At 41.9% G+C, this 25733-nt stretch overlaps 1 protein-coding gene across 18 annotated transcripts; it reads left to right on the forward strand.

Annotated features, from left to right (window-relative positions):
- Positions 1 to 15: 15 nt before the first annotated feature.
- ZNF146 (zinc finger protein 146) lies at positions 16 to 25485 on the forward strand. Of its 18 annotated transcripts, XM_078359209.1 has the most exons (5): positions 385 to 476; positions 10714 to 10866; positions 12403 to 12477; positions 16234 to 16353; positions 22405 to 25485. In XM_078359209.1, the coding sequence occupies exon 5, from the start codon at positions 23171 to 23173 to the stop codon at positions 24047 to 24049; it is 879 nt and encodes a 292-aa protein (XP_078215335.1). In that variant the 5' UTR covers positions 385 to 476; positions 10714 to 10866; positions 12403 to 12477; positions 16234 to 16353; positions 22405 to 23170; the 3' UTR covers positions 24050 to 25485. The 18 variants fall into 18 exon arrangements, with proteins under 18 accessions (XP_035143136.1, XP_035143134.1, XP_054106322.1 ...); XM_035287245.3 differs by lacking the exons at positions 385 to 476; positions 10714 to 10866 and adding an exon at positions 16 to 300; XM_035287243.3 differs by lacking the exons at positions 385 to 476; positions 10714 to 10866 and adding an exon at positions 16 to 290.
- The last annotated feature ends 248 nt before the right edge of the window (positions 25486 to 25733 follow it).

The raw sequence follows: 25733 nt of genomic DNA on the forward strand, positions 1-25733 counted from the left end.
TAGGAATTGTAGTTCAGAGCCAGATCAGACACGGACAAAATGGCGTTCTCCTACCTCTGAGTGGGGGCCTGGCCCGTTTTGACATTGCGCCCACGAGGCTTCGAAGAGGGCGTCGCGACTCCAGACGCTCCAGCAAACTTGAGCTCATCTGTCACTAAAGAACTATTTACCTCAAGAGCCCCATCGTCACAGGAGGAGGCGGCCAAGTTTGGGGGAAGGGAGGAGACGGAGAGCCGACCAGCAAAGCCTCAAGGGAAATGTAGTCCAAGGCCTAAGAAGCGGAGTTGCTGGTAAGAGAAGGTAATCCGGTACCAGCCTGGGCCTGGCCGCGGTGACCGAGGCGGGCGGCGTCGCGGAGACTTCTGGGAGTGTTTCCTCGCCCTCGGAGTGCGCAGGCGCAGCGCACCGAGTGGACATTTTGGTCTTTGTCCGCGGGTCAGTACGGCCCCTGGGTCCACGTGGCGCGAAAGTAGGAGGTGGGATCTGGGCGTCTCGGGTCGGTCGGACCGGGGAGGTTAAAGGGGAGGATTCCTGATCTTTAGGGGCGCGGCGCGAGGGCAGGGAGTGGGTCTGAGAGATTCTGGCCTACGTGCGGGGCGGAGGTGGGGGCTTCTGAGGCAGGTTTGAGCGAGTGTAACCCTGAGTTTGACCGCAAAGTTTGACCCGATGTTTGGGATTGTTGAGTGAATTTGTGAAACTGGGTGCGGGATTGTGTGTGATTATGCCTAAGAGGGAGATGTAGGAGACCAACATTGAGGTATATAATGTTTGAGCTGCACTTCCCTTGTCGAAAGTGCTGATAATTATAACGGTGCCATCTTCCTGGAGCATCTGTTTTACTTGAAAATTGAAGGGGTGGAAAAGCTAAGTGGTGAATAATTTTAAAACGTGTTTTTATGTAAAAGCATTTCTTTTTAATTGGAGTGGAATGCAAATCACTGTGACTTTCTTTTAACGAGAATGTTTCAAAGGAACTTGTTTCGGGGTGCCTGCTTTAGACTGTTCAGATCCCCAAATCTTTGAGGTACTTTAATAAGGCTGTTAAGCAAAGCCCTAGATTAAATAGCATTGTACATTTTGAGAAGCAATGCCATATAATGCAGCCCAGGATGAGGGAGTCAAAGGTTTTAGATTAGGCACAGTTATCCCCATTTTTTTGAAGAAAACTTAATTGTTGCAGTGTTTATGAGTCTGGATTAAATCCTAGGTGTCTTAATTCCTTAATGAGTCGAGGCGTCCTCGGGTTGTATGGATTTTGTGGAGTAATAGAGAAAACTACTTCCGTCTGCAGAGATGCGTTTTCTAAGGAAATCACCCACTGTCTTTGACATAGTTTTAAATTATAAAAAGTTTAAATAATTGGGTACCAAATTAATATCTACAAATAAATAGCTTTCTAATTGACAAATATCAGTTAGAATACATAATTGAAGAAAACTAATATTTACAGTAGCAGTAAAAAGATAAAGTATTGTAGAATAAACTTAAAGGTTCAAAACTATTAGGAAAGAACTTTAAAATACTAAAGGGCATAACAAATGTAAACAAATAAATATACCATGTGACATTAAGAAGTGTGGGCAAACTTAAGTAAATGTATTAGTTTAATGTGATCTTGGCCGGGGAGGTGACTTATGCCTGTAATCCTAGCTCTTTGGAAGGCTGAGACGGGCCGATCACCTGAGGACAGGAGTTCGAGACTAGCCCAGCCAACATGGTGAAACACCGGCTCTACTTAAAAAAAAAAAAAAAAATTAGCCGGGTGTGGTGGCAGGCGCCTGTAATCTCAGCTACTGCGGAGGCTGAGGCAGGAAAATTGCTTGAACCCAGGAGACGGAGGTTGCAGTGGGTCAAAATTGTGCCGCTGCACTCCAGCCTGGACCAGAGAGAGACTCTGTCTCAAATAATAAGAATGTGATCCTATCAAAAGTATGGAAAGGCTTTTCTCTTTTGGAACTAGGGGAAGCAATTCTAGACTTAATGTGGAAAAAGAGACAAGCCACAAGAGCCAGTAACAAACTGAAAAAGAAAAGCCATTAAAGTGTGGGGAGGTGGGAACCTAACACATTTTAAAATATAAAGCCTCAGGCCGTGCCTGGTGGCTCACATCTGTAAATCCCAGCACTTTAGGAGGCCAAGGCAGGAGGATGGCTCGAGTCCAGGAGTTAAGAGACCAGCTTGGGCGACAGAGTGACATCTCCTATAGTCCTCGCTGCTTGGGATGCTGAGGTGGGAGGGTTATAGGCGCGTGCCGCCACTCCCGGCTAATTTTTGTATTTTTAGTAGAGATGGGGTTTCACCATGTTGACCGGGCTGGTCTCAAACTCCTGACCTCACGTGATCCGCCTGCCTCGGATCTCCCAAAGTGCTGGGATTACAGGCGTGAGCTAATTTTTTTTGTTTGTTTTTTTTTTAAGGAAGACATAGGCCAAGGAGCCCGATTTCCTGTGTTAACTCTTTGCCACTTTGTACCTTGGGGATCTCAAGCAGGAACTTAAACCTGTGCCTGTTTCTCATTTCATAGTATAGAGATAACAGCAACATTTGATTCAAATGGTGGTTGTACAGCTCCAGAAGTTAATACATGTAAAGTTCTAAGAATAGTGTCCAGTGTGTAGTCAGTACTTCATAAATGTTAATTACTAGTACTTTTATTACTATCTGCAAAAAAACGCTTCCTCAAAAAATATTATAGCCCAGACATTAGCACTGTGTCTGGTAGGAATTTCTGAAAGAATAAGATACGTAGTTGTACTTTTCTTATTAATATTCCTATATTTTAATTTTTTTACTTAAAATTTTCTGTGGATGTTGACTTTTTTAATTAGAATGAAGAAGTTAGTTTTTTTTTTTTTTTTGAGATGGGGTCTCACTCTGTGTCTCAGGCTGGGTGCAGTGGTGCGATCACAGTTCACTGCAGCCTCCACCTCCTGGGCTCAAGTGATCCTCCCACCTCAACCCTACCCCCACACCCTGATGGTTGGACTACAGGTGTGTGCCACCATGGCCTGCTAATTTTTAAAAAAATTTTTGTAGAGATGGGGTCTTAACTATTTTGCTCAGACTGGAAGTTAGATTTCTGGGTTTGAGTTATAGTTTATCTTTAGAAAGTCACTACTACCCTTTCCTTTGGGAGATTTGTTCTGTGATTACCTTCACATGGTTCTGATTCAGAATCTGTAATGATTTTTTTTTAAATTCTTTTTTTTTTTTTTTTTGAGACAGAGTTTCGCTCGTTACCTAGGCTGGAGTGCAATGGCGCGATCTCGGCTCACCGCAACCTCCGTCTCCTGGGTTCTAATTGTGGTTCATGTTTGGCCAGAATCCATCAGACATGATTTTATATACTTCAAATTGCATACCATTAGGAAAGATGTATCATATGGCTGGTGATTGTTACTTCCTTTTGACCAAAATGTTGTTTACTTTGTTCATTCCCCATCAATCATTTAGTGGATTTTTTTTTTTTTTTTTTTTTTTTTGAGACATAGTTTTGCCCCTGTTACCCAGGCTGGAGTGAAATCGTGCGATCTCAGCTCACCGCAAACTCTGCCTCCTGGGTTCAAGCAATTCTCCTGCCTCAGCTTCCCGAGTAGCTGGGTACATGGTGGTGTACCCAGGCACGCACCACCATGCCCAGCTAATTTTTGTATTTTTAGTAGAGGCGGTGTTTTACCTTGTTGACCAGGATGGTCTCTATCTCTTGACCTCGTGATCCACCCACCTTCTCCCAAAGTGCTGGGATTATAGGCGTGAGCCGCCCGGCCTGATGGTTTTAACACCAATAAATAATTCTTGACTGAAGGAGTAAATTTCTACACTACAGGGCTTGTAAAGTGATTTTCTGCTTTGTTTTTTTTTTTTTTGTATAAAAATATAGTACTCTGTATGTTATGAGAAACTTCTAGGAACAAACCAGAAACTATTCCTGGAAGTGTAGTCTTAACTTAATTTCTCTTGTCTTTTTATTCCTTTTGTATTTATGTGATTAAAAAAATTTTTTATTTATTCATTTTTTTTGAGACAAAGTTTTGCTCTGTCACCCAGGCTGGAGTGCAGTGGCGAGATCTGGCTCATTGCACCCTCTGCCTCCCAGGTTCCAACGATTCTCCTGCCTCGGCCTCCTGAGTAGCTGGGATTATAGGTGTGCCACCACATCCAGCTAATTTTTTTTCTTTCTTTCTTTCTTTTTGTATTTTTAGTAGTGATGGGGTTTCACCATGTTGGTCAGGCTGGTGTCAAACTCCCTACCTTGTGATCCTCCCACCTCGGCCTCCCAAAGTGCTGGAATTATAGGCCTGAACCCCACCGTGCCTGGCCACATTTATATGATTGTTATATCAAATTGGGTCTTTTTTCCCCCATGGCTTTTTCTTTTTTAAACATCATCCTAAAGTTGTGTATATTTAGTGTGTTCTAGAATCAGCTGCACCTTTTGAGGCCAGTGGCCGCTTCTTCAGGTCATTCTTGTCTCATTTTGACTGAAATCATTTATCTTGGAAAGTCTCCCTGCACTGCAGGCTTACTTGTACCTTCCTCCCAGACCTGGAATTGGCCATTTCTCCAAGGAGCTCTGGTTCCTTTTATTGGAGAAAGGTATTAGAGACAAGATTGAGGGCTTGCCCATTGCCCAGGGGTAACATTGTTTTAAGGACATTTTAAATGCTAGAACATTTAAAAAATACATTTTAAATGTATTTTTAAAAATCATGAGTCCATATTATATTTCTAATTGTTTAAATGGTATAGTATTTTTACCTAATTTCTTAGCTCCTAGTTGGATTTTATAGTAAAAAAATTTGAAACAGTTATATAAGTACTTATTTTCTTTGCTTTATCCTGCAATATAAAGAAAATGGTTTCAGGCCAGGAGCAGTGGCTCATTCCTATAATCCCAACACTTTGGGAGGCCAAGGTGGGCGGATCACCTGAGGTTGGGAGTTCGAGATCAGCCTGACCGACATGGAGAAACCCCATCTCTACTAAAAATACACAGTTAGCTGGATGTGGTGGCTCATGCCTGTAATCCTAGCTACTCAGGAATCTGAGGCAGGAGAATCACTTGAACCCCAGAGGAAGAGGTTGCAGAGGTCCCCCAAGTCCTCCCATTACATTCCATCCTGGGCAACAAGAGGGAAACTCTGTCTCCAAAAAAATAACATAAAGTAAATGGTTTCAATAACAATGCTGATATTAGTAGTAACCATAAAGGTACTGTATCTTGTTAAAAAAAATCTTGTATGTGTCTATTTTTGTTCTTAAAGTGCATTTTTTTTGGAGACAGAGTCTTACTCTTTTGCTCAGTGGCGTGAAAGAATTCAGTGGTTCATGCAGGGGCACAATCTTGGCTCACTGCAACATCTGCCTCCCGAGTTCAAGTGATTCTCCTGCCTCAGCCTCCCAAGTAGCTGGGATTATAGTGCCTACCACCACGTCCAACTAACTTTGTATTTTTGGTAGACTAAGAGTTTCATCATATTGGCCAGGCTGGTCTCGAACTCCTGACCTCCATGATCCACTGGTCTTGGCCTCCCAAAGTGCTGGGATTTCAGGCATGAGCCACTGAGCCCAGTTTTTAAAATGCATCCATCTAAACATGTGTAGTCAAAGAACTCTGTTCTAAAGTCATTTGAAATCCTTTTTCTGAGGAATTATGTTACGAAGTCAACATCCAGTTGGGTTCGTTTGTTGTTTTCAGTTAAGGGACTGCTTTTTTAAGAATGGATTTGATTACTATTGAAGTAGGTAATATATTTCTATGATTCAACAAAGATCATCTCACAGAGATAGCTCATTCTGCCCCCTTCCCCCAGTCACATTCTTCTTTGTCTTATGTAAACATGTCTTTTTTGTTTGATTGTTTCTGGTTTATCCTGCAAGTGGGTTTTTTGTTGGGTCACTAATATATCTTTTTCTTCACCCCTATTTCCCCCACTCCTTACATAAAAGATAGTATACCATATATACCTCTTCGTATCTCACTTTCCTTGCTAACAATATGTACTGGACATGGCCCTTCCTTTTTTTTTTTTTAAATAGCCTTGCTCTGTCACCTAAGCTGGTGTGCAGTGGTGTGAACATGGCATACTGCAGCCTCCCAACTCCTGGGCTGAAGTGATCCTCCTGCCTCACTCAGCCTCCTGTGTAGCTGGACCACAGGCACACTTCACCACCTGGCTTATTTACTTTTTGTAGAGGTGAGGTCTCACTGTGTTTCCCAGGCTGGTTTCGAACTTGTGAACTCAAGCAGTCCTTCACCCTTGGCTTCCCAAAGCATTGGGATTATATGCATGAGCCGCTGCGCCCAGCTGAGATGTCCCTTCTTAATCATAATCTTAAAAAAAAAAAAATTGGGGCCGGGCGCAGTGGCTCACGCCTGTAATCCCAGCACTTTGGGAGGCCGAGGCGGGTGGATCATGAGGTCAAGAGATCGAGACCATCCTGGTCAACATGGTGAAACCCTGTCTCTACTAAAAATCCAAAAAATTAGCTGGGCATAGTGGTGCATGCCTGTAATCCCAGCTACTCAGGAGGCTGAGGCAGGAGGATTGCCTGAAGTCAGGAGGCGGAGGTTGCGGTGAGCCGAGATCGCGCCATTGCACTCCATCCAGCCTGGGTAACAAGAGCGAAGCTCCGTCTCAAAAAAAAAAAAAAATTTTTTTTTAGCTGCTGTATAAATAAGATGTCGTTGTTTGGATGCATTATAGTTGATTCAGTTAATCCCGCTGTTGAGCATTTGGAGTGTTGCCAGTCTTCTGCCGTTGCTAACAATGCAGTAATGAATAATATTTTTATGTGCGCCATTTTGTACTGACACAGGAGTAGCTGTAAACTAGGTTGCTATTAATACAAGTGGCACTGCCCAGTGGCTAAGTACTTACTCTCCCACGAGTCACGTGGGAGAGCACCTTCTCAAGCTCACCATGTAGTGTCGAATATTTGCTGTTTCTCTGGGGGCATAAGTGACAATCGACACTTCAGTGTAGGTTTCATTTACATCCCTTCTTATGAGTGAGAGAGAATGCTTTTTCATATGTTACAGGCCCATAGCTATTAATCTAGGAACTGTCTTTTTTTTCATGATTTTCCTGTGGGGTGTCTTTTCCTTTGAGGAGCGGTTTATACATTACAAAGGTTAGCCCTAAATGAAATGAGTGGGTGGGTTTTTTTTTTAAGGTTTTTGTTTGCATTTTGACAGTGGTTTTTTTTTTTTTATCTTGAAGAATCAAGAGGTTTTGTTTGTTTTAATTTAGTAATGTTATTTTTTTACATAGAATGAGCCCCCTGTGGTTGGTGAGCACAGAGACATCCCCACACCACACCAAAGAGGTTTTTATTTATGTATTTTTTTAATGGCAAAGTCTCACTGTGTTGCAGAGGCTGGCCTTGAACCCCTGGGCTCAAGCAATTCTCAGCCTCCCAAGTGGGTGGGACTACAGGCAATGCACTACCATGGTGGCTAGGGTTTTCTTTTTATTTTTTTTAAAAACATTTGGCCGGGTGCAGTGGCTCATACCTGTAATCTCAGCACTTTGGGAGGCTGAGGCGGGCAGATCACTTGAGGTCAGGAGTTCAAGACCAGCCTGGCCAACATGTGAAACCCGTCTCTACTAAAAATACAAAAAGATAAGCCAGGCACTGTCATGCACAAGATCGCACCACCATACTCCAGCCTGTGCGACAGAGCGAAACTCCTATCTCAAAAAAAAAAATAATAATCTAGTTATATTTAATGCAAATATTATGCAGTTAGAGTTGTTCGTCTTTTAATTTATGGTTATAGTCTGAAAGGCTTTTCCACTCTTAAGTTTCACCCATATGTTCAAATTCTTAACTTACAAAGTTATAGTTTTGTTTGTTTTAGAATTGGGATCTTTATCTGCCACCCAGGCTGGAGCGCACTGGCATGATCACAGCTGACTGCAGTCTCCAGATCCTGGCTAATTTTTAAAAAATTTTTGTAGAGATGAGATCTCCCTGTGTTGCCGAGGCTGGTCTCACACTCCTGGGCTCAAATGATCCTTCTACCTTGGCCTTCCAAGACAGAGTTACAGTTTTTATAAGGTTTTGTTTTAATTTTAATTTATAATCCATTTAGATTTTATCTTGGTATATGCTATCAGATATGCATCCAGCTTTACCTTTTTCCAATTGGCTACCCAGTTCTTTGACATCATTTTTTGAATGGTCTAACTCTGCACACTGCAGTGACTCAAGCCTGTAATCCCAGCACTTTGGGAGGCCGAGGCGGGTGGATCACGAGGTCAAGAGGTCGAGACCATCCTGGTCAACATGGTGAAACCCCGTGTCTACTAAAAATACAAAAAATTAGCTGGGCATGGTGACACATGTCTGTAATTCTAGCTACATGGGAGGCTGAGACTAGACAATCATTTGAACTTGGGAGGGTGGAGGTTGCTTTGAACCAAGATTACGCCTCTGTACTCCAGCCTGGGCAACAGAGCTGGACTCTGTTTCAGAATAAAAAATTAGAAAAAATAAAGGGTGTTATTTATTTATTTATTTTTTTGAGACGGACTTTTGCTCTTGTTACCCAGGCTGGAGTGCAATGGCGCGATCTCGGCTCACCGCAACCTCTGCCTCCTGGGTTCAGGCAATTCTCCTGCCTCAGCCTCCTGAGTAGCTGAGATTACAGGCACGTGCCACCATGCCCAGCTAATTTTTTGTATTTTTAGTAGACACGGGGTTTCACCATGTTGACCAGGATGGTCTCGATCTCTTGACCTCGTGATCCACCCGCCTCAGCCTCCCAAAGTGCTGGGATTACAGGCTTGAGCCACCGTGCCCGGCCTAAGGGTCTTATGTTTACTATTTTTAAGATGCCATTTGATTATATACTAAATTCTCACATATATTTGGTCTGTTTCTGGACTTCATATTTTCATCCCTCTTCCAGTCTGCATTCATGTACCGATATTTTTATCTTTTTACTATTGAGGCTTTATCATTGTGTTTTACTTTGTGGTCTGGCTAGTCTCCTAATTGCTCATCCTTTTCAGAGTTTCCTGGTTATTCTTGCTTCTTTTTCTTTGTAAATTTTAGGATTCGCTTTTCTAGTTCCAGAGGGAGAAAAGAAAGAACTTGCCATTTGTTATTTTTATTAGGATTGCATTAAATTTATAAAATAACTTGAGGATAGGAACATGAACTGTTCCTGTTCATGTATGTGGTAGGTATACTGATTTCCTTTTGGGTCCTCTGGGGTGTCTTAAAATTTTTTTCATGCAGGTTTAAATGCTTCCCTTTTTTTTTTTTTTTTTTTTTTGAAACAGATTCTCTGAAGTATAGTGGCATGATCTCAGTTCACTGCAACCTCTGCCTCCCAGGTTCAAGTGATTCTTCTGCCTCAGCTTCCCAAGTAGTTGGGACAGGTGCATGCTACCATACCCAGCTAATTTTTGTATTTTTAGTAGAGATGGGGGTTTCACCATATTGGCCAGGCTGGTCTTGAACTCCTGACCTCGTGATCTGCCTACCTCGGCCTCCCAAAGTGCTAGGGTTACATGCGTGAGCCACTGTGCCTGGCCTTGAACATGTTTTACTAAGTTTATTTCTAGATATTTTGTTTTATGTTGCCATTATGAATGTAATCATTGTTGGTATATATAAAACTATTGATTTCTACATATTAATATCATTCCCTGCTTTCTTAGTTAGTTATTTGATTATGTAATTGAGGCAGTGGACATTCTTGTTTGTTTAGAATCTAATAGAAACGCCTTCAATGTTTTTCTATTATTTTTATTATGATTTGCTTTTCGATGTTTTTACGTGGGATAAGATGCTAGCTTTTGTGGTCATATATAGATTATGATTATATGAATATAGATTACTCATGCTGCCTGGGTCTCTGGGGGTGTGAGCAGAAAGACTGAGGACACTGCTATAGCCCAGGTGCAACAACCAGGGAAAAGCTGTGAATTGAGGAAGCAGAAATCCCTCAAATTTTTGTTATTGCATCCTTAAAAAATCAAATGGGACAAAAATAAGATGTCCATTCCTATTCTTCTGTTTTCTGTCCATTGCCTTCTTTTTGGGTGACTGATTCTTTACTCATTTCCTCTTTTATTTTTTTTTGTGATCTACTTATAGCTTTGCTTGCTTTTTAAAATTTTTGTGTCTTAAGTTGATTTTGTTATGTTTCGGTTTTCATCTGCTTTGTGATTCCTTTTTTTTTTTCTTCCTAGCTCACTGCAACTTTAGCCTCCCAAACTCAAGCAGTCCTTTTGTCTTTAGCCTCGCAATTAGCTGGGACTTACAGGTGAATACCACCACACCTGGCTAGTTTTCTGTATTTTTTTTTTTTTGTAGTGATGAGGTCTCACTTTGTTGTGCAGGCTGGTCTTGAACTCCTGGGCTCAAACAGTCTGCTATCTCAGCCTCTGAAAGTGGTGGGATTATAGGCATGAGCCAGCAACCCTGTCCCCTGCTTTGTGATTTTTTTTTTATTTCTATTTTTCATTAAAAAAAATTTTTTTTACTATTTTTTAATTTTCTTTTTCTGCAAAACCTACATTCCAGTATTTTTTATTTTTTGAGACAGGGTCTTGCTTTGTCATCTAGGCTGGAGGGCAGTGGCATCATCATAACTCCACCTCTCAGGCTCAAGTGATTTTCCTGTCTCAGCCTTCCAAGTAGCTGGGGCTACAGACATACACCACCATACCCTGCTAATTTTTGTATTTTTTGTAGAGACAAAGTTTGTTGCCCAGGCTGGTCTTGAACTTCTGAGCTCAAGCAATCTGCCCAACTCAGCTTCCCAAAGTGCTGGGATTACTGGCATGAGCCACTGCGCACTGTAACATTCTCCCTGTGTCTTCAGCAGCAGCGACAGTCTCACAACTGGCAAGTTCCCATTTCTGTTCTAGCCCTGTTCTGAGCTCCTCATCTGCATATCCAACTGCCTAATGGATCTGTCTGCCTGTTCAGAAACCTACACCCTGAATATACAGAATCTCAAACTTAATCTCCCTCCTGCAAGTTGCTTCCAGCCAACTCACCTTCTCATGTTTTTGTCATGTATGTTTCGGTTTAAATCACGCTCTGAACCTTATCTCTGACACACCCCATCAGGAATTGGTGATCAAGCTTTTTCTGCTTACATAGTGGGTGGGGGGGATATACATGTAATAGAAACTTAACTGTTTGGTGATTATGATTTTTTATGTGATTTCAACTTTATAGAAGAGTTGGAATAGTACAGAGAAGTGTCATATCTTTTACCCAAATTCACCAGTCATTTACATTTTGGTTTATTGTTTTGTTTTTCCTTCGCTCTTTCTCCAAATGTGTATATTTTTTTCCTGAATTATTTGAAACTAGTTGCAGACATGCTTCCTTTATCTATAAATACTTCAGCATGAATTTTAAGAACTAAAACATCCTCTTTCATAACTACAGTACAGCGATGAAATCAGGAAGTTTAACATTGATACATTCGTATTATTTAATCCAAAGTCCATATTCAAATTTGGTCAATCATCCCAATAATGTCTGCTATTGATTAAAAATATTTTGAGGGTCCAGGTGCCATGGCTCATGCCTGTAATCCTAGCACTTGGGGAGGCCGAGGTGGGCGGATCACCAGAGGTCGGGAGTTTGAGACAAGCCTGACCAACATGGAAAAACCCCAACTCTACTAAAAATACAAAATTAGCTGGGTATGGTGGGCACATGCCTGTAGTCCCAGCTACTTGGGAGGCTGAGGCAGGAGAATTGCTTGAACTCGGGAGGCAGAGGTTGTAGTGAGCTGAGATCGCACCATTGCACTCCAGCCTTGGCAACAAGAGCAAAACTCCATCTCAAAAAAAAAAAAAAAAAATTATTTCACTCAGAATAATGCGAAGAAGATAAATACTAGGACTCCAGGAGGAAAATGTTTGAATTTGTATTGTCGAATACTGTCAGAACAACCTCCTACACATTGTGCCCATGTGCTTTAGTTCTGATAGGAACATGTTGTTAAAGACGTGAGTATTGAATTCATCCACGAATAAGGGCTGTAGTTAAAATCCTCTCAGGAACCTGCGTGGGAGTGTGGTGCTAGAGAAAAACAGCAATCACTCACACAAGGTGTGAACAGCTCTCCTATGTCAGTAAAATTCTGAAAGTTAATTCTCCCTTTCTCCCATTTCTGGATGTGTGTAGACTTTAGTGGTTTAATGAGCATGGTTTTGAAGTTTAGGATTCAAATGACCCTAGTCCCTTTGCCCACACGATTGTGTGTGCTTTAGTCACTAAGGCTGAAGGTCATTACTTTTTTCTGTGCTTCCTTGGAAATTGCACCCTCACACTTCAGAAGGCCAGGAGACACCAACCTGAGTTCTAGGATGGTACTTTGGCTCTCATTAACATTGTAATGCTGTGTCATTTCCCCAATAGCAGGTTATATGATCCTCTGTTGAAGCAAGAAGACAAACTGTATGGTAGAGAAAGAAGTGGGAAGGATCTGTGCAGGTGAGTGAATGACAGGCAGGCCAGCCACAGTTTTCAGTCGGCATTGATACCTCTGAGTGCTTCTAAGGATGTTTTCTTACAGGCCCGAGACATGGAGTATTGCTTGGTGTGAGTTTATGAGATTGTGCTTCATTGTTCTGCTTTCACCAGATCGTAGAGGGGACAGGCCCCCCTCCTGTTGCTGTTCTGACATCAGCCTTCCTGCTTTGTCTGTGCTGCCACTGTGGTGGCTGTTCTTCACCCGCGTCCCGTTTCCTGAACTCATACATTGTCCTTTATACTTTGTAAGACTTTACATATCGTCTGATATTTAGGTTCCTTTTTGTTATTACTTTTCATCCTTTTAGCGGCCGAATGCCTCAGAATTGTATTTTATACCTGTTCTCACACTTCCCGTTTTCTTCTCACTCACCTTTGCCATTGTAGATCCATGGACTCCTCTGCCTCCCTTCCTTCTGCCCCCACGTACCTCTGTCATAAGTTGTTGATCTAGAAATCAGTTTTTCCCTCTGCTACTTTTATGTGTGTGGGTATGTATGTATGGCACAGTTATGGCTCTCTGTGGCCTCAACTTCCTGTCTTGAAATGGTCCTCCTGCCTCACAACTCCCGAAAAATGTCTCCTCTTAACTTTGACTCTTAGTCTTGCAGTTTCTTGCAAAGTTGTGTTCACGTTTAAGAGTGTCACATACATCCTTCTTGAGGTAGCCTAGGAATAAGCCAATACATATTTTGTGTCTATGTTGCTAATATGTGTATATATATATATAAAATCCCTCACTTTTCCTTTTCATATAAATGGTGGTGTATTACATATTCTGTTATGTACATAAAATTTTTTCTTAGAATTCTCTGTCAACACATAATTTGTTTTTTATTTTTATTTTTTGAGACAGTTTTGCTCTGTCACCCAGGCGGCAGTGCAGTGGCATGGGCTTGGCTCGCTGCAACCTGCACTCCCTGGGCTCAAGTGATTCTTGTGCCTCAGGCTCCCGAGTAGCTGGGATTACAGGCATGTGCCGCCACACCTGGCTAATTTTTGTGTATTTTGTAGAGATGGGGTTTTGCCATCTTGGCCAGGCTGGTCTCCAACTCCTGGCCTCAAGTGATCCTCCTGCCTTGGACTCCCAAAGCGCTGGGATTACAAGCATGAGCCACTGTGCCTGGCTGACACATAGTTTATTTAATCTGTCTCCTACTAATGGGCATTTAGGTTGTTTCCCAGCTTCTTCTGCTGTTGAAGACACAGGTATGTATACTTGTTTATATTGCTTTGCAGAAATATGCAGATACAACTACACAGTACTTACTTTTAAATGGAATGCTGGGTCAAAGTTTATAAATTTGATTGAGATAAGCACATTGCTCTCAAAAGAAGTAAACCAATTTACGTTTCTACCAATGTGATATATTCACATTTTATAACTGTTTATTGCATGCTATGTAGTAGGTACTATTTCAGATGCTAGAGAAATGTCAGCTATCAAAATAGTCAAAAAATGTCTTCTTCCTAGGGACTATGTTGTAATTGGGGGAGACAGACCATGAGTAAATGCTTAAAAAATCTATACCATCAGATAGTGATAAGTGCTGTGGAAAAGAGCAAAGCAAGGAAGACTGGCAGAGAGAGGGCCACTTGGGATTATTTTAGATCAGCTTGGTGGGGAAAGGTCTCACTGAGTGCCATTTAAAAAAAGATCTCGAGTATGAGAGTGGGCGTGTGATATTGGGTGGAAGATCATTTAGCTAGAAGGAACAAAAATGTTAAAAGCCCGAAGGCAGGAGGAGCTTGCTGTCCTGCTCAGAGAATAGTGATCAGGTCGATGGGCTGGAAGAGAGTGGGCAAGCGGGAATAAGAGTAGCAGTGGTTAGGAACTTCTTAGTGGTTCCCTACCAGGTCAAATCACAGGCTTCTGCATTTATTCTGAGTGATTTGGGAGACCCAGCAGAGGACTTTGCTTTGCTTTTCCCTCCCCTCCATTCCCCTTCCCCCTCCCCCCATTCCCCTCTCCCCTCCCTCCCTTTCTTTCTTACCTCCTTCCCTCCCTCCCCCACTTCCTTCCCTCACCCTAGGCTGGAGTGCAGTGGCATGATCTCAGCTCATTGCAACCTCCGCCTCCTGGGTTCAAGAGATTCTCCTGCCTTGGCCTTCCAAGTAGCTGGGATTATAGGCAGCCACCATTACGTCCAGCTAATTTTTCTATTTGTAGTAGAGATGGGGTTTCACCATGTTGCCTAGACTGGTCTTGAACTCCTGGCCTCAAGTGATCCACCTGCCTTTGCCTCCCAAAGTGGTGATTACAGGCGTGAGCCACTGCTCCAGCCTATCAGAGGGCTTTGAGCAGAGGAGTAAGATGAGAATTACATTTTGAAAGGAATAATCAGGTCTGCTACATAGAGAATGAAGTATGTAGGGGCCCAAGGCTAGAAGGTTAATTGGAGGCCATTGAGTAATCTGGATGAGAAAGTGATGGTAGTTTAGTGACAGGTAGTTGGATTTTTAAAAATAATTTAGAGGAATAGCTGACAGATTATATGTGGGGTATGAGAAAAAAGAGTCCAACATTTTGATTTGAAAAACTGCAAGAAAATGGATTATCATTTACTGAGACAGGAAGTCTGTAGAAATTTTTGAGACAGATCAGGAATTTTCTTCCCCCCACCACCACTCTCACTGCCCAGGCTGGAGTGCAATGGCCCGATCTCGGCTTACTGCAACTTCTGCCTCCCAGGTTCAAGCAATTTTCCTGCCTCAGCCTCCCCAGTAGCTGTGATTATAGGCATGCACCACCATGCCTGGCTAATTTTTTTTTTGTATTTTTAGTAGAGATGGGATTTCTCCATGTTGGTCAGGCTGATCTCAAACTCCTGACGCCAGGTGATCCGGCAACCTCAGCCTCCCCAAGTGCTGGGATGAAAAATGTGAGCCACCACGCCCAGCCAGATCAGGAGTTTTGTTTTGGACTGTCATGACATGTCTGTTGATCATATAAATGAGTATTCAAGTTGGCAGTTCGGTATAGAAGTCAGGAATTTGGGGAGATAGAACATTGTGCCCTCTTGAACTTGTCTCAGAGGCATGGTTTAAAAAAAAAGAAAATTGTGCCCTCATCTGTCCTGCATCTATCCTGCTATACTGACAGGCTGTTTTATATGAGGTTGCTGTCTCTTTCCTTGCTAAGCCCTACATTCCGTACTATTCAGGGATGCCAGTGGGTCTGTCAAGTTGCCTTCAACCGGTATAACATTCCTGGATTCCATGAATGCATGCAAGGAGCGGTAATCAGGCCCTTGAAGCTGTGCCTATGCTTTTGGAGAGCACCATGCATAAGGGGTCCTCGTAAGCATGTTTAGTTGCTCATGCCTGTATTCCCAGCACTTTGGGAGGCCAAAGTCGGAGGATTGCTTGAGACCAGCCTAGGCAACATAGCAAGACCCTGTCTCTACAAAAATAAATTTTAATTAGCCAGGTGTGGTGGCACACACTTGTAGTCCCACCTACCTGCAGGCTGAGGCAGGAGGATCGATTGAGCCCAGGGGTGCAAGGCTACAGTGAGCTATGGTTGAGCTGCTACATTCCTGCATGGTGACAAAGTGAGAACTTATCTCTGTTTTTACAAACAAATAAACAAATAAATAGATAAAAAAAGGGATCTTTCTTAGAAGAGTGATGGCAGCTGTCCACTCACATCCTTTCTCATATGACATTAGAATTAAAACTACTTCCTACTCTTAATATTTCTTTTCTCTTTCACAGAAATAAAAAGTAGATAGAGGGCTGGGTGCGGTGGCTCACGTCTGTAATACCAGCATTTTGGAAGACCGAGGTGGGCAGATTGCTTGAGATCAGGAGTTCAAGACCAGCCTGGGCAACATGGTGAGACCCCATATCTTAAAAAAAAAAAAAAAAAAAAGGGCAGGCACGGTGGCTTATGGTTGTAATCCCAGCACTTCATGAGGCCAAGGCAGGTGGATCATCCGAGGTCAAGAGTTTGAGACTAGCCCGGCTAACATGGTGAAACCCTGTCTCTACTAAAAATACAAAAATTAACTGGGTGTGGTAGCACACACCTGTAATCCCAGCTACTTGGAGGCTGAGGCAGGAGAATTGCTTGAACCTGGGAGGCAGAGGTTGCAGTGAGCCAAGATCTTGCCACTGGACTCCAGCTTGGGTAACAGAGAAAAAAAATGTGACTATCAATATGAATGTATTTCTTTCTCTTTATAAAATTTTTTTAGTCTTGGCCTTCGATTATGAAATGTTCTACATATGTAGGTGATACTTACTTAAACTTGAATTTTAGTTAAAATGTTCCTGTTACCTCTGCCTTTTTTCATCTTCCCTTTGCTTGTCCATTACTTCATGTTTCCCAGAGGAACTTACAAGTCCTCAGTAAATGAGATCTTAAACATGTTTGCATTATAAACCTGTTGAAAGGAAAATAAAACCTGTTTTATTTTTCTGGTCAGTACTATGAGAATGCATGAGGTGCTGTTAAATAATCCATGAATTTTTATTGTGAAAATATTGATCAGTTCTTCTTTCTCAATTTTTAAGTTTTTATTTATTTTTTTTGAAATAGAGTCTTGCTCTGTGGCCCAGACTGAACTGCAATGGTCTGATCTGGGCTCACTATAACCTCCACCTCCCAGTTTCAAGTGATTCTTTTGCCTCAGCCTCCTGAGTAGCTGGGACTACAGGTGTATGCCACCACTCCCAGCTAATTTTTTGTATTTTCAGTAGAGACAGGGTTTCACCTTGTTGGCCAGGCTGGTCTCGAACTCTTGGCCTCTCAAAGTGCCAGGATTACAAGTGTGAGCCACCATGTACAGCCATTCGATTTTTTTTTATATTAACATTTTAAACATAAATGCTGAAAGAGTAAAGAATAGTACCATGCTCTCTTATGTATCCACCATGTAGATTCAGTAATTAATCTTTTGCCATGTTTTTGTATGTCCATATCTGTGTTTATTTTGTGTGCTGAGACATCATGATGCTCTACTCCTAAAAAATTAACTATGTATTTTTTAACCAAGAAAAGCACAGGTGGGTGGATCACCTGAGGTCAGGGGTTCGAGTCCAGCCTGGCCAACATGGTGAAACCAGTCTCTACTAAAAATACAAAAATCAGGTGTGGTGGCACATGCCTGTAATCCCAGCTACTTGGGAAGCAGAGGGAGGAAAATCACTTGAACTCAGGAGGCGGAGGTTACAGTGAGTCGAGATCACACCACTGCACTCTAGCCTGGGCAACAGAGCGAGACTCCATCTCAGAAAAAGAAACAAAAACAGAAAAAAAAAGGAACCCCTCCTCCGACATGTAACAAAATACCATTATCACATCTTAGCAGATTAACCATATTGTCCTAATATTATTGACTACACAGTCTGTGTTCACATGTTTCCACTTGTCCCCAGAATGCCTTTCATAGTTTTTTCAATTCCAGGATGTAATCAAGATTCAAGTTTTGGATCTTGTAGCTGTCTTTTTTTTTTTTTTTTGAGATGGAGTTTCGCTCTTGTTACCCAGGCTGGAGGGCTGGAGTGCAGTGGTGTGATCTCGGCTCACTGCAACCTCCGCCTCCTGGGTTCAAGCAATTCTCCTGCTTCAGCCTCCCAAGTAGCTGAGACTATAGGTGCGTGCCCATGCCCAGCTAATTTTTGTATTTTTAGTAGAGACCGGGTTTCATCATGTTGACCAGGATGGTCTCGATCTCTTGACTTCGTGATCCACCCACCTTGGCCTCCCAGAGTGCTGGGATTATAGGTGTGAGCCACCGCACCCAGCCTACAAAAAGTTTTTAAAAATAGTGGGGCATGGTGGCCTTTGCCTATGGTCCTAGCTAGTCAGGATCCTGGAGTGGAAGATCACTTTGAGCCCAGGAATTTGAGGCTGTACTAAGATAGGACTGTGCCACTGTGTTCCAGCCTGGGCAACAGTGGGACCCTGTCTCTAAAAAAATAACTAAAAATGAAAAGATAGGAGGGGGTCAGACTAAGCCAAAGAAGGACATAGAGGACATCATGTTTCATAAGTATCATTGTTTCTTAAGCTCAGCAGGATCTTCTGGGCCTGTGAACTTCTTTAACTTAGAAAGCTCTTCCTCCAGGCCAGGTACGGTGGCTCACGCCTATAATTCCAACATTTTGGGAGGCCAAGGTGGCCAGATCACCTGAGATCAGGAGTTTGAGACCAGCCTGACCAACATGGTGAAATCCTGTATCTACTAAAAATACAAAAATTAGCCAGGCGTGGTGGTGCCCACCTGTAATCCCAGCTACTTGGAAAGCAGAGGCAGGAGAATCGCTTAAACCCAGATGGTGAAGGTTGCAGTGAGCCTAGATCGTGCCTTTGCACTGCAGCCTGGGCAACAAGAGCAAAACTCTGTCTCAAAAAAAAAAGGAAAGCTCTTCCTCCAGATACCTGTAAGGATCATTGTCTTAATTTTCTTCATGTCTTGACACGATACTTGCCTTGTCAGAGATGATCCTATCTGAAATTGAAACTATTTACCACTTCCCTAGTTTTTTTTCCATAGCACTTAAAACTTTTTTTTTTTTTTGAGATGAAGTCTCACTATGTTATCCAGGTTGGAGTGCAGTGGTGCGATCTCAGCTCACTGCAACCTCCACCTCCTGGGTTCAAGTGATTCTCCTGCCTCAGCCTCCCAAGTAGCTGGAATTATAAGCACCCACCACCACACCCAGCTAATTTTTGTATTTTTAGTAGAGACGAGGTTTCACCATGTTGGCCAGGCTGGTCTCGAACTTTTGACCTCAAGTGATCCACCCACATCGGTCTCCCAAAGTATTGGGATTAGAGTGTGAGCCACTGCACCCAACCTCGGCTAATTTCGTATTTGTAGTGGAGGCAGGGTTTCACCATGTTGCTAGGCTGGTCTCGAATTCTTAACCTCAAATGATCTGCCTGCCTCGGGCTCCCAAAGAGCTGGGATTACAGGCATGAGCCACTGTGCCTGGATTGCTTTTTAGCAGACCATCTCTATTACTTGTATCATGTTAACTAGAATGTAAACTTGATGAGAGCGGGATATGTTGTCAGTTTTGTCCAATACTATTTATCTCTAGAGCCTGGAACTGCCATGCACGTGGTAAGGAGACAACTATTTGTTGAATGAATATTTTGAGCTGTTGTTCTCAAATGTTTTAGTCTCAGAAACTCTTTACTTTTTTTTTTCTTTAGAGATGGAGTCTCACTATGTTGTCCTTCCTGGTCTTGAACTCCTGGGTTCAAGTGGTTCTCCCACCTTGGCCTCCCAAAGGGTTGGGATTACAGGTGTGAGCCACCATGTTCAGTCTTGTTCTTTCTTTCTGAAAACATTTATAACCTCTGTATTTTGTGTTTTGAAATGTCACAGTAATGTGTCTAGGTATGGGTCTTATTCTTACTCAAGTGGACCCTTTGACTTAGAGTAGAGGCAACTTTTTTGTTCTTTGAATACTTCCTCTAATGAATTATCTTCTTGTTTTTGAACTTCTTTTACTCAGCTTTTATGTTTCCTTGGTGTATCCTCTGAATTTGTCATTGAAACTTCTACCATGAAATGACACTTGTCACTTGTGATCATATTTTATCAGCCAAGTGAGCACCTAGCCATGCCTGAGTTTGCTAGGATGAGGCAGCCATGCCTTCTGAAACAAGGTGACTTGTTATTGATGAATGTGGATATGCTCTGCTTTATCTTTTTTTTCCCCTTCTCTCACAGTCTTAATTTCTAAGGGAACTTTTATTTCCATTTCTTGCTTACAAAACCCTGTTACTGTTTAACTGACAAAATATCTTTTACCTATTCCTGACTGGTTGTAGTGTTGTTTGCTGGGCCTTGCCTTTATTTCCTCATAGCTTTTTTCTCTTTATTTTGATGTCTTTCATGTTAGTGGGGCTAGTGGAATATTTGTTAATAGCTCACTAAGAGGTAATCATGAGCTCTTTTGTGCCTGGGTGCTTGTATCTGGTAGGCTTCAGCGGCTGAAAAGTGAAATGCTTAGTGAACCACTGGTCTCTGTCTTGCAGAAGGATTATACTGTCTGACTCCAGTGAACTCAGCCACGGCCAAGTCTTTTGTTTTAGCCAATGAGATATGAATACAAGTGACACTTTGATACTTACCATCTTGGAGAGGGGCATCTTAACGAGGCTGGCTTTGTTTTGTTTTGTTTTCGTGACAGTCTTGCTTTTTCATTCAGGTTGGAGTTGGAGTGCAGTGGCATGATCTCAGCTCACTGCAACCTCTGTCTCCCAGGTTCAAGTGATTCTCATGCCTTTGCCTCCTAAGCAGCTGGGATTCTAGGCACGCACCACCATGCTGGGCTAGTTTTTTGTATTTTTAGTAGAGATGGGGTTTCACCATGTTGGCCAGGCTGCTAATGAGGTTTATTGTGGGCCTTTCAGTTTCTCCAGAGACAGATCCTCTAGTACCCTGCCCATGGGTATATATATATATACCTGGCTGCTAGCATCTTTTGTCTTGAGCTGCAGAATGGCGCTGCAGGTCTTACCATATATGTCGGTTTAATCTCCTTGATTTCCATATAGCAGCTCATTCCTGTCATCTCATTTGCTGGATGCCCCTGAGCTCTGATGAAATTTTTCAGAGGATAATCTTCCATTTCATACGAAGGTGGGGCCAGTCCTTTGTTCTCATGACTGGACATTGCGTGTTCACACTTTTTTTCAGCCACCATCCTTTATTCCTTTTGAAAAACCTAATTCCCTTCATTTTCTGCCTCTTTCTGAATATTTTGTGGCACAAATCACTGGCATTCTCTTCTGCAGTACATTTACATTATTTGAGTTTCCTCGTAAGTCTGCTGTGCATTGAAATCGTCCTCATCCTTTCCATTATTGAAAAATGTGTTCATGTCTGTTGTATACCAGTATCTATCTCCTCTATATTTCTTTTTCTTGTCAGTTTGTACCATTTTCCTCTTTCTTACCATTTTAATGGGTTATGGAGAAAAGCACTTGTTGATTGATCTATTCTCTTTCTTAGAAATAGGAGCATTTTTAGCCAGGTGTGATGGCAGGCCCCTGTAATCCCAGCTACTCAGGATGCTGAGAGGCAGGAGAATCACTTGAATCCAGGAGGTGGAGGTTGCAGTGAGCTGAGATTGCACCACTGCACTCCAGCCTGGGTAACGAGTAAAACTCTGTCTCAAAAAAAAAAAAATTACTTTTCTCTGTTAGCATCCCAGGTGGACTTTCTAAATTTTTTTTTTGTTTGTTACCCAGGCTGGAGTGCAATGGTGCGATCTCGGCTCACCGCAACCTCCGCCTCCTGGGTTCAGGCAATTCTCCTGCCTCAGCCTCCTGAGTAGCTGGGATTACAGGCACGCGCCACCATGCCCAGCTAATTTTTTGTATTTTTAGTAGAGATGGGGTTCATCATGTTGACCAGGATGGACTCGATCTGTTGACCTCGTGATCCACCCGCCTAGGCCTCCCAAAGTGCTGGGATTCAGGCTTGAGCCACTGTGCCCGGCCGACTTTCTAATTTTTATGTAGTCATCTCTTTATCTCTTTTTCCTTTTTGGCAATTCTTCGTTATTTGTTATACAACTTGCTAAATTCTGAAATGGAAATGCTATTTTTCAAGAATACTGTAAGCCTTGTGGACCCATGAATGTTAATTTTCTGCCTAGGTAACCTCAAGTAGGGTTCCCTTCTGATAATTCAGTTGGAGGCATTAATAATATAGATTCTTTTCATATTGAAAGATGGGCTACCAGAGTGTGTCTCAAAAAAGCACAATCTGAAATTTTATTGCTAATAATGGGAAAATTCAAAAATAAAAGTGATGGTAACATAAAGGTAAGATGAAGGGCTTACCATGTGCCAGCCACAGTTCTGGGTACTTTATGAATTAACTCCTTTGTGTGATGGTTCTTTGTACTCCATTTTAGATGAAGCCTGTGAAAATGATGAGCAGATAAAGAGGCACCAAAACTTGGGAGACAAGTTGATCCATCTCCAGTAAAGACTGAGGAAAAGAAGGGAAAATAAATACTTCCTCTGCTCTCAGATCTTCTTTCTTTGAAGGCCACACCTTTTTGAAGTTTGGAGTTTGAAACACAACCTGGACTGAAGTCATGAGGGAGGTTGTGTAAGAAAGAATCATCAAGGGAATCAGTTGGGAACTTCTCTACCACAGCTTACTTCCTGTGGTATTAACCCCCCCTTCAGTATAAATGCCTTTGGTTTAAAACGTTTGTACCTCATCTGATACCAGAGTGTTCATACTGGAGAGAAACCCTATGAATTTTCTGAACGTGGGGGAGCTTTTACTCACATGTCACATCTCATTGAACATAGAAGTCATGCTGAAGAGAAACCCTGTGCTTCTAAGGAGTATTGACAAGCCCTTAGCTAGATGACAAATCTCATTGAGAAGCAGAAAATTCATCCTGGTGAGAAACCAGTGAAGGTGAAAGTAGCAATACTTCATTGAATATTAGAAAATCTTTCTGGAGAAAGAGCATCGAATGTACTGAGTATGATAAAAACTTCCTCTCAGACCTTATCCCTTGATATGCATTTGGGTGGTCATACACAGAGAAGCCTTATAAATGTAAGAGATGTGGAAATCTCTTAAGCCAAAAGTAAATCCTCATTCATCAAACAATTTCTACTGGAGAGAAACCTTGTGAATGTGGGCAAGCTTCCATTCAGATGTCACAGCTCAGCCAGCAGAGAATTTACGGTGGGGAAAACCCCTTTGCCTGTAAGGTATGTGGGAAAGTCTTCAGCCACAAGTCAAACCTCACCGAGCATGAGCATTTTCATACGAGAGAGAAACCTTTTGAATGTAACGAGTGTGGCAAAGCCTTTAGCCAGAAGCAGTATGTCATTAAACATCAGAACACCCACACGGGGGAGAAGCTTTTTGAATGTAATGAATGTGGGAAATCCTTTAGCCAGAAGGAAAACCTCCTTACGCACCAGAAAATTCACACTGGAGAAAAACCTTTTGAGTGTAAAGATTGCGGGAAAGCTTTCATTCAGAAGTCAAACCTCATCAGACACCAGAGAACTCACACGGGAGAGAAGCCCTTTGTATGTAAGGAGTGTGGAAAAACCTTTAGTGGCAAATCCAACCTTACTGAGCATGAGAAAATCCATATTGGAGAGAAGCCTTTTAAATGTAATGAATGTGGAACAGCCTTTGGCCAGAAGAAGTACCTCATAAAACATCAGAACATTCACACTGGAGAGAAACCCTATGAATGTAACGAATGTGGAAAAGCCTTCTCTCAGCGAACATCACTTATCGTACACGTGAGAATCCATTCGGGCGATAAACCTTATGAATGCAATGTGTGTGGAAAGGCCTTCTCTCAGAGCTCATCTCTCACTGTGCATGTGAGAAGCCATACAGGTGAGAAGCCCTATGGTTGTAACGAATGTGGGAAAGCTTTCTCTCAGTTCTCAACCCTTGCTCTGCACTTGAGAATACACACAGGTAAGAAACCTTATCAGTGCAGCGAATGTGGGAAAGCTTTCAGCCAGAAGTCACACCACATTAGACACCAGAAAATTCATACTCACTAAAAACCCTATGAATACCTAGAAAGTGGGAAAGCTTTCATTAGAAATGGACACCTCATCATGCATCAGAAATAATCCATCTGAAGCAAAGCACCACAAATGAGGTTAACTTTAACTAAAGTTCTAAAAACTTAAGGGACACCAGAAAATTTGTACTGAAGAGAAAGACATGCATATGATAAAAAGCCTATATCCAGCAAAGACACTTGCAGCAGTGATCATGCTGAAAGTTTAGGCACAGTTTCACAACAAATGGGAACAGAAAATGGATGTCTGTTTTATTGCTGCCACCACAGATCTGGAGATCTTTGCTAGTAACAAAAAAGTTGTAAATATTGGAAAGGAACAGACAAAAATAGATGACATGGTCATCCACAAATAATATTAAGACTCCTATGGTATTAAATGAACAGAGCAGAAGAGATTTCAGAAAAAGACTATGCATTTATTAGAATTTGGACTATAATATAAGCGGCATCAGGAAGTGAGGAAATAGTGGAACTATTTTTTTAAGTGGAGGTAATTTGTTCTCCAAGGGAGAAAAATAGAGCATGAACTATACGCAAAAGTAAATCCAGAGATTAAAAACAGAAATATGAAAAGCTGTATACTACATGCAATATGACCTTGGGAACAGGGAAACATTCCTTTTGACAACTTCAGAAATACTTAGCAGTTCTACTTGTGACTATGAATGCTCAGGAAATACGTACTAGGATATTTACTGTGGCTTGACTTGTAGTAGCCAAAAATTGGAAACAACTGAGAATGCCCATCAGGAACTCTATGGGAAATTCTTATGTAATACTATATATCTGTAACATGCAACCAATGAAATCCACATGTATTCACAGAAAGATCCCGGAAGTGTTGAGGGGGGATCAAGTTGCAGAAGGATGCAGATAGTACAATGACTTTGTAAATTTGAATGAAAAGTTCCCTCACAATACTCAGTACTGTCTATTGGTAATGGATGCATATATGTATGTACATGTTGTTGAAATGGGTTGGAAGGATACAGACCAAACTCTTGATAGTGGTCACCTGTGAAGAGTGGAGAAGGGAAAGTAATGCGTGTGGGAGGTGGGGTGGGTATTGGTTAAAGGGGGACTTGAGCTTTTTATATAAACATCCACTTCTCTTTAAAAGGACTTCAAGTAAATATAAGAAGATTCTGATTGATTCTGGATTGTGGTATATGGATATCTTGTCTTATTTTTTGTACTTTTCTGTATTTTTAAAATTTCTCAATAGGAATGGGAGTGAGGATGGAAATACTGTATCTGTAGAAGTCATGTTATACTGGATTCATTTCCAATCAAATACTAAACATTTTATAAAAAATATTTCTAAAATTTTATCACGGATAAGTGGATGGACTTGCTCTCTATGTAATATGAAATTAATCTATTTTATTAAAATTTAAAAGGACAGCATAATCCAAATCTGTTTTGATTATTTTAACATGGGATACATACTATATTGGGGTCCCACTGTGTGGTAGGAGGTGAGTGTCTGGTGAGCAAGCATTTGTCACCTGAGCTCCACCTCCTGCCAGATCAGCGGTGGCATGAGAGTCTCATAGGAGCACAAAGCCTGTTCTGAACTGCATGTGAGGAATCTAGGTTGTGCGCTTCTTATGAGAACATGATTCCTGGTGATGTGAGATGGAACAGTTTCATCCTGA

This window comes from Callithrix jacchus, chromosome 22, assembly GCF_049354715.1.
Source record: "Callithrix jacchus isolate 240 chromosome 22, calJac240_pri, whole genome shotgun sequence".
In the NCBI taxonomy this organism is placed as follows: Eukaryota; Metazoa; Chordata; class Mammalia; order Primates; family Cebidae; genus Callithrix; species Callithrix jacchus.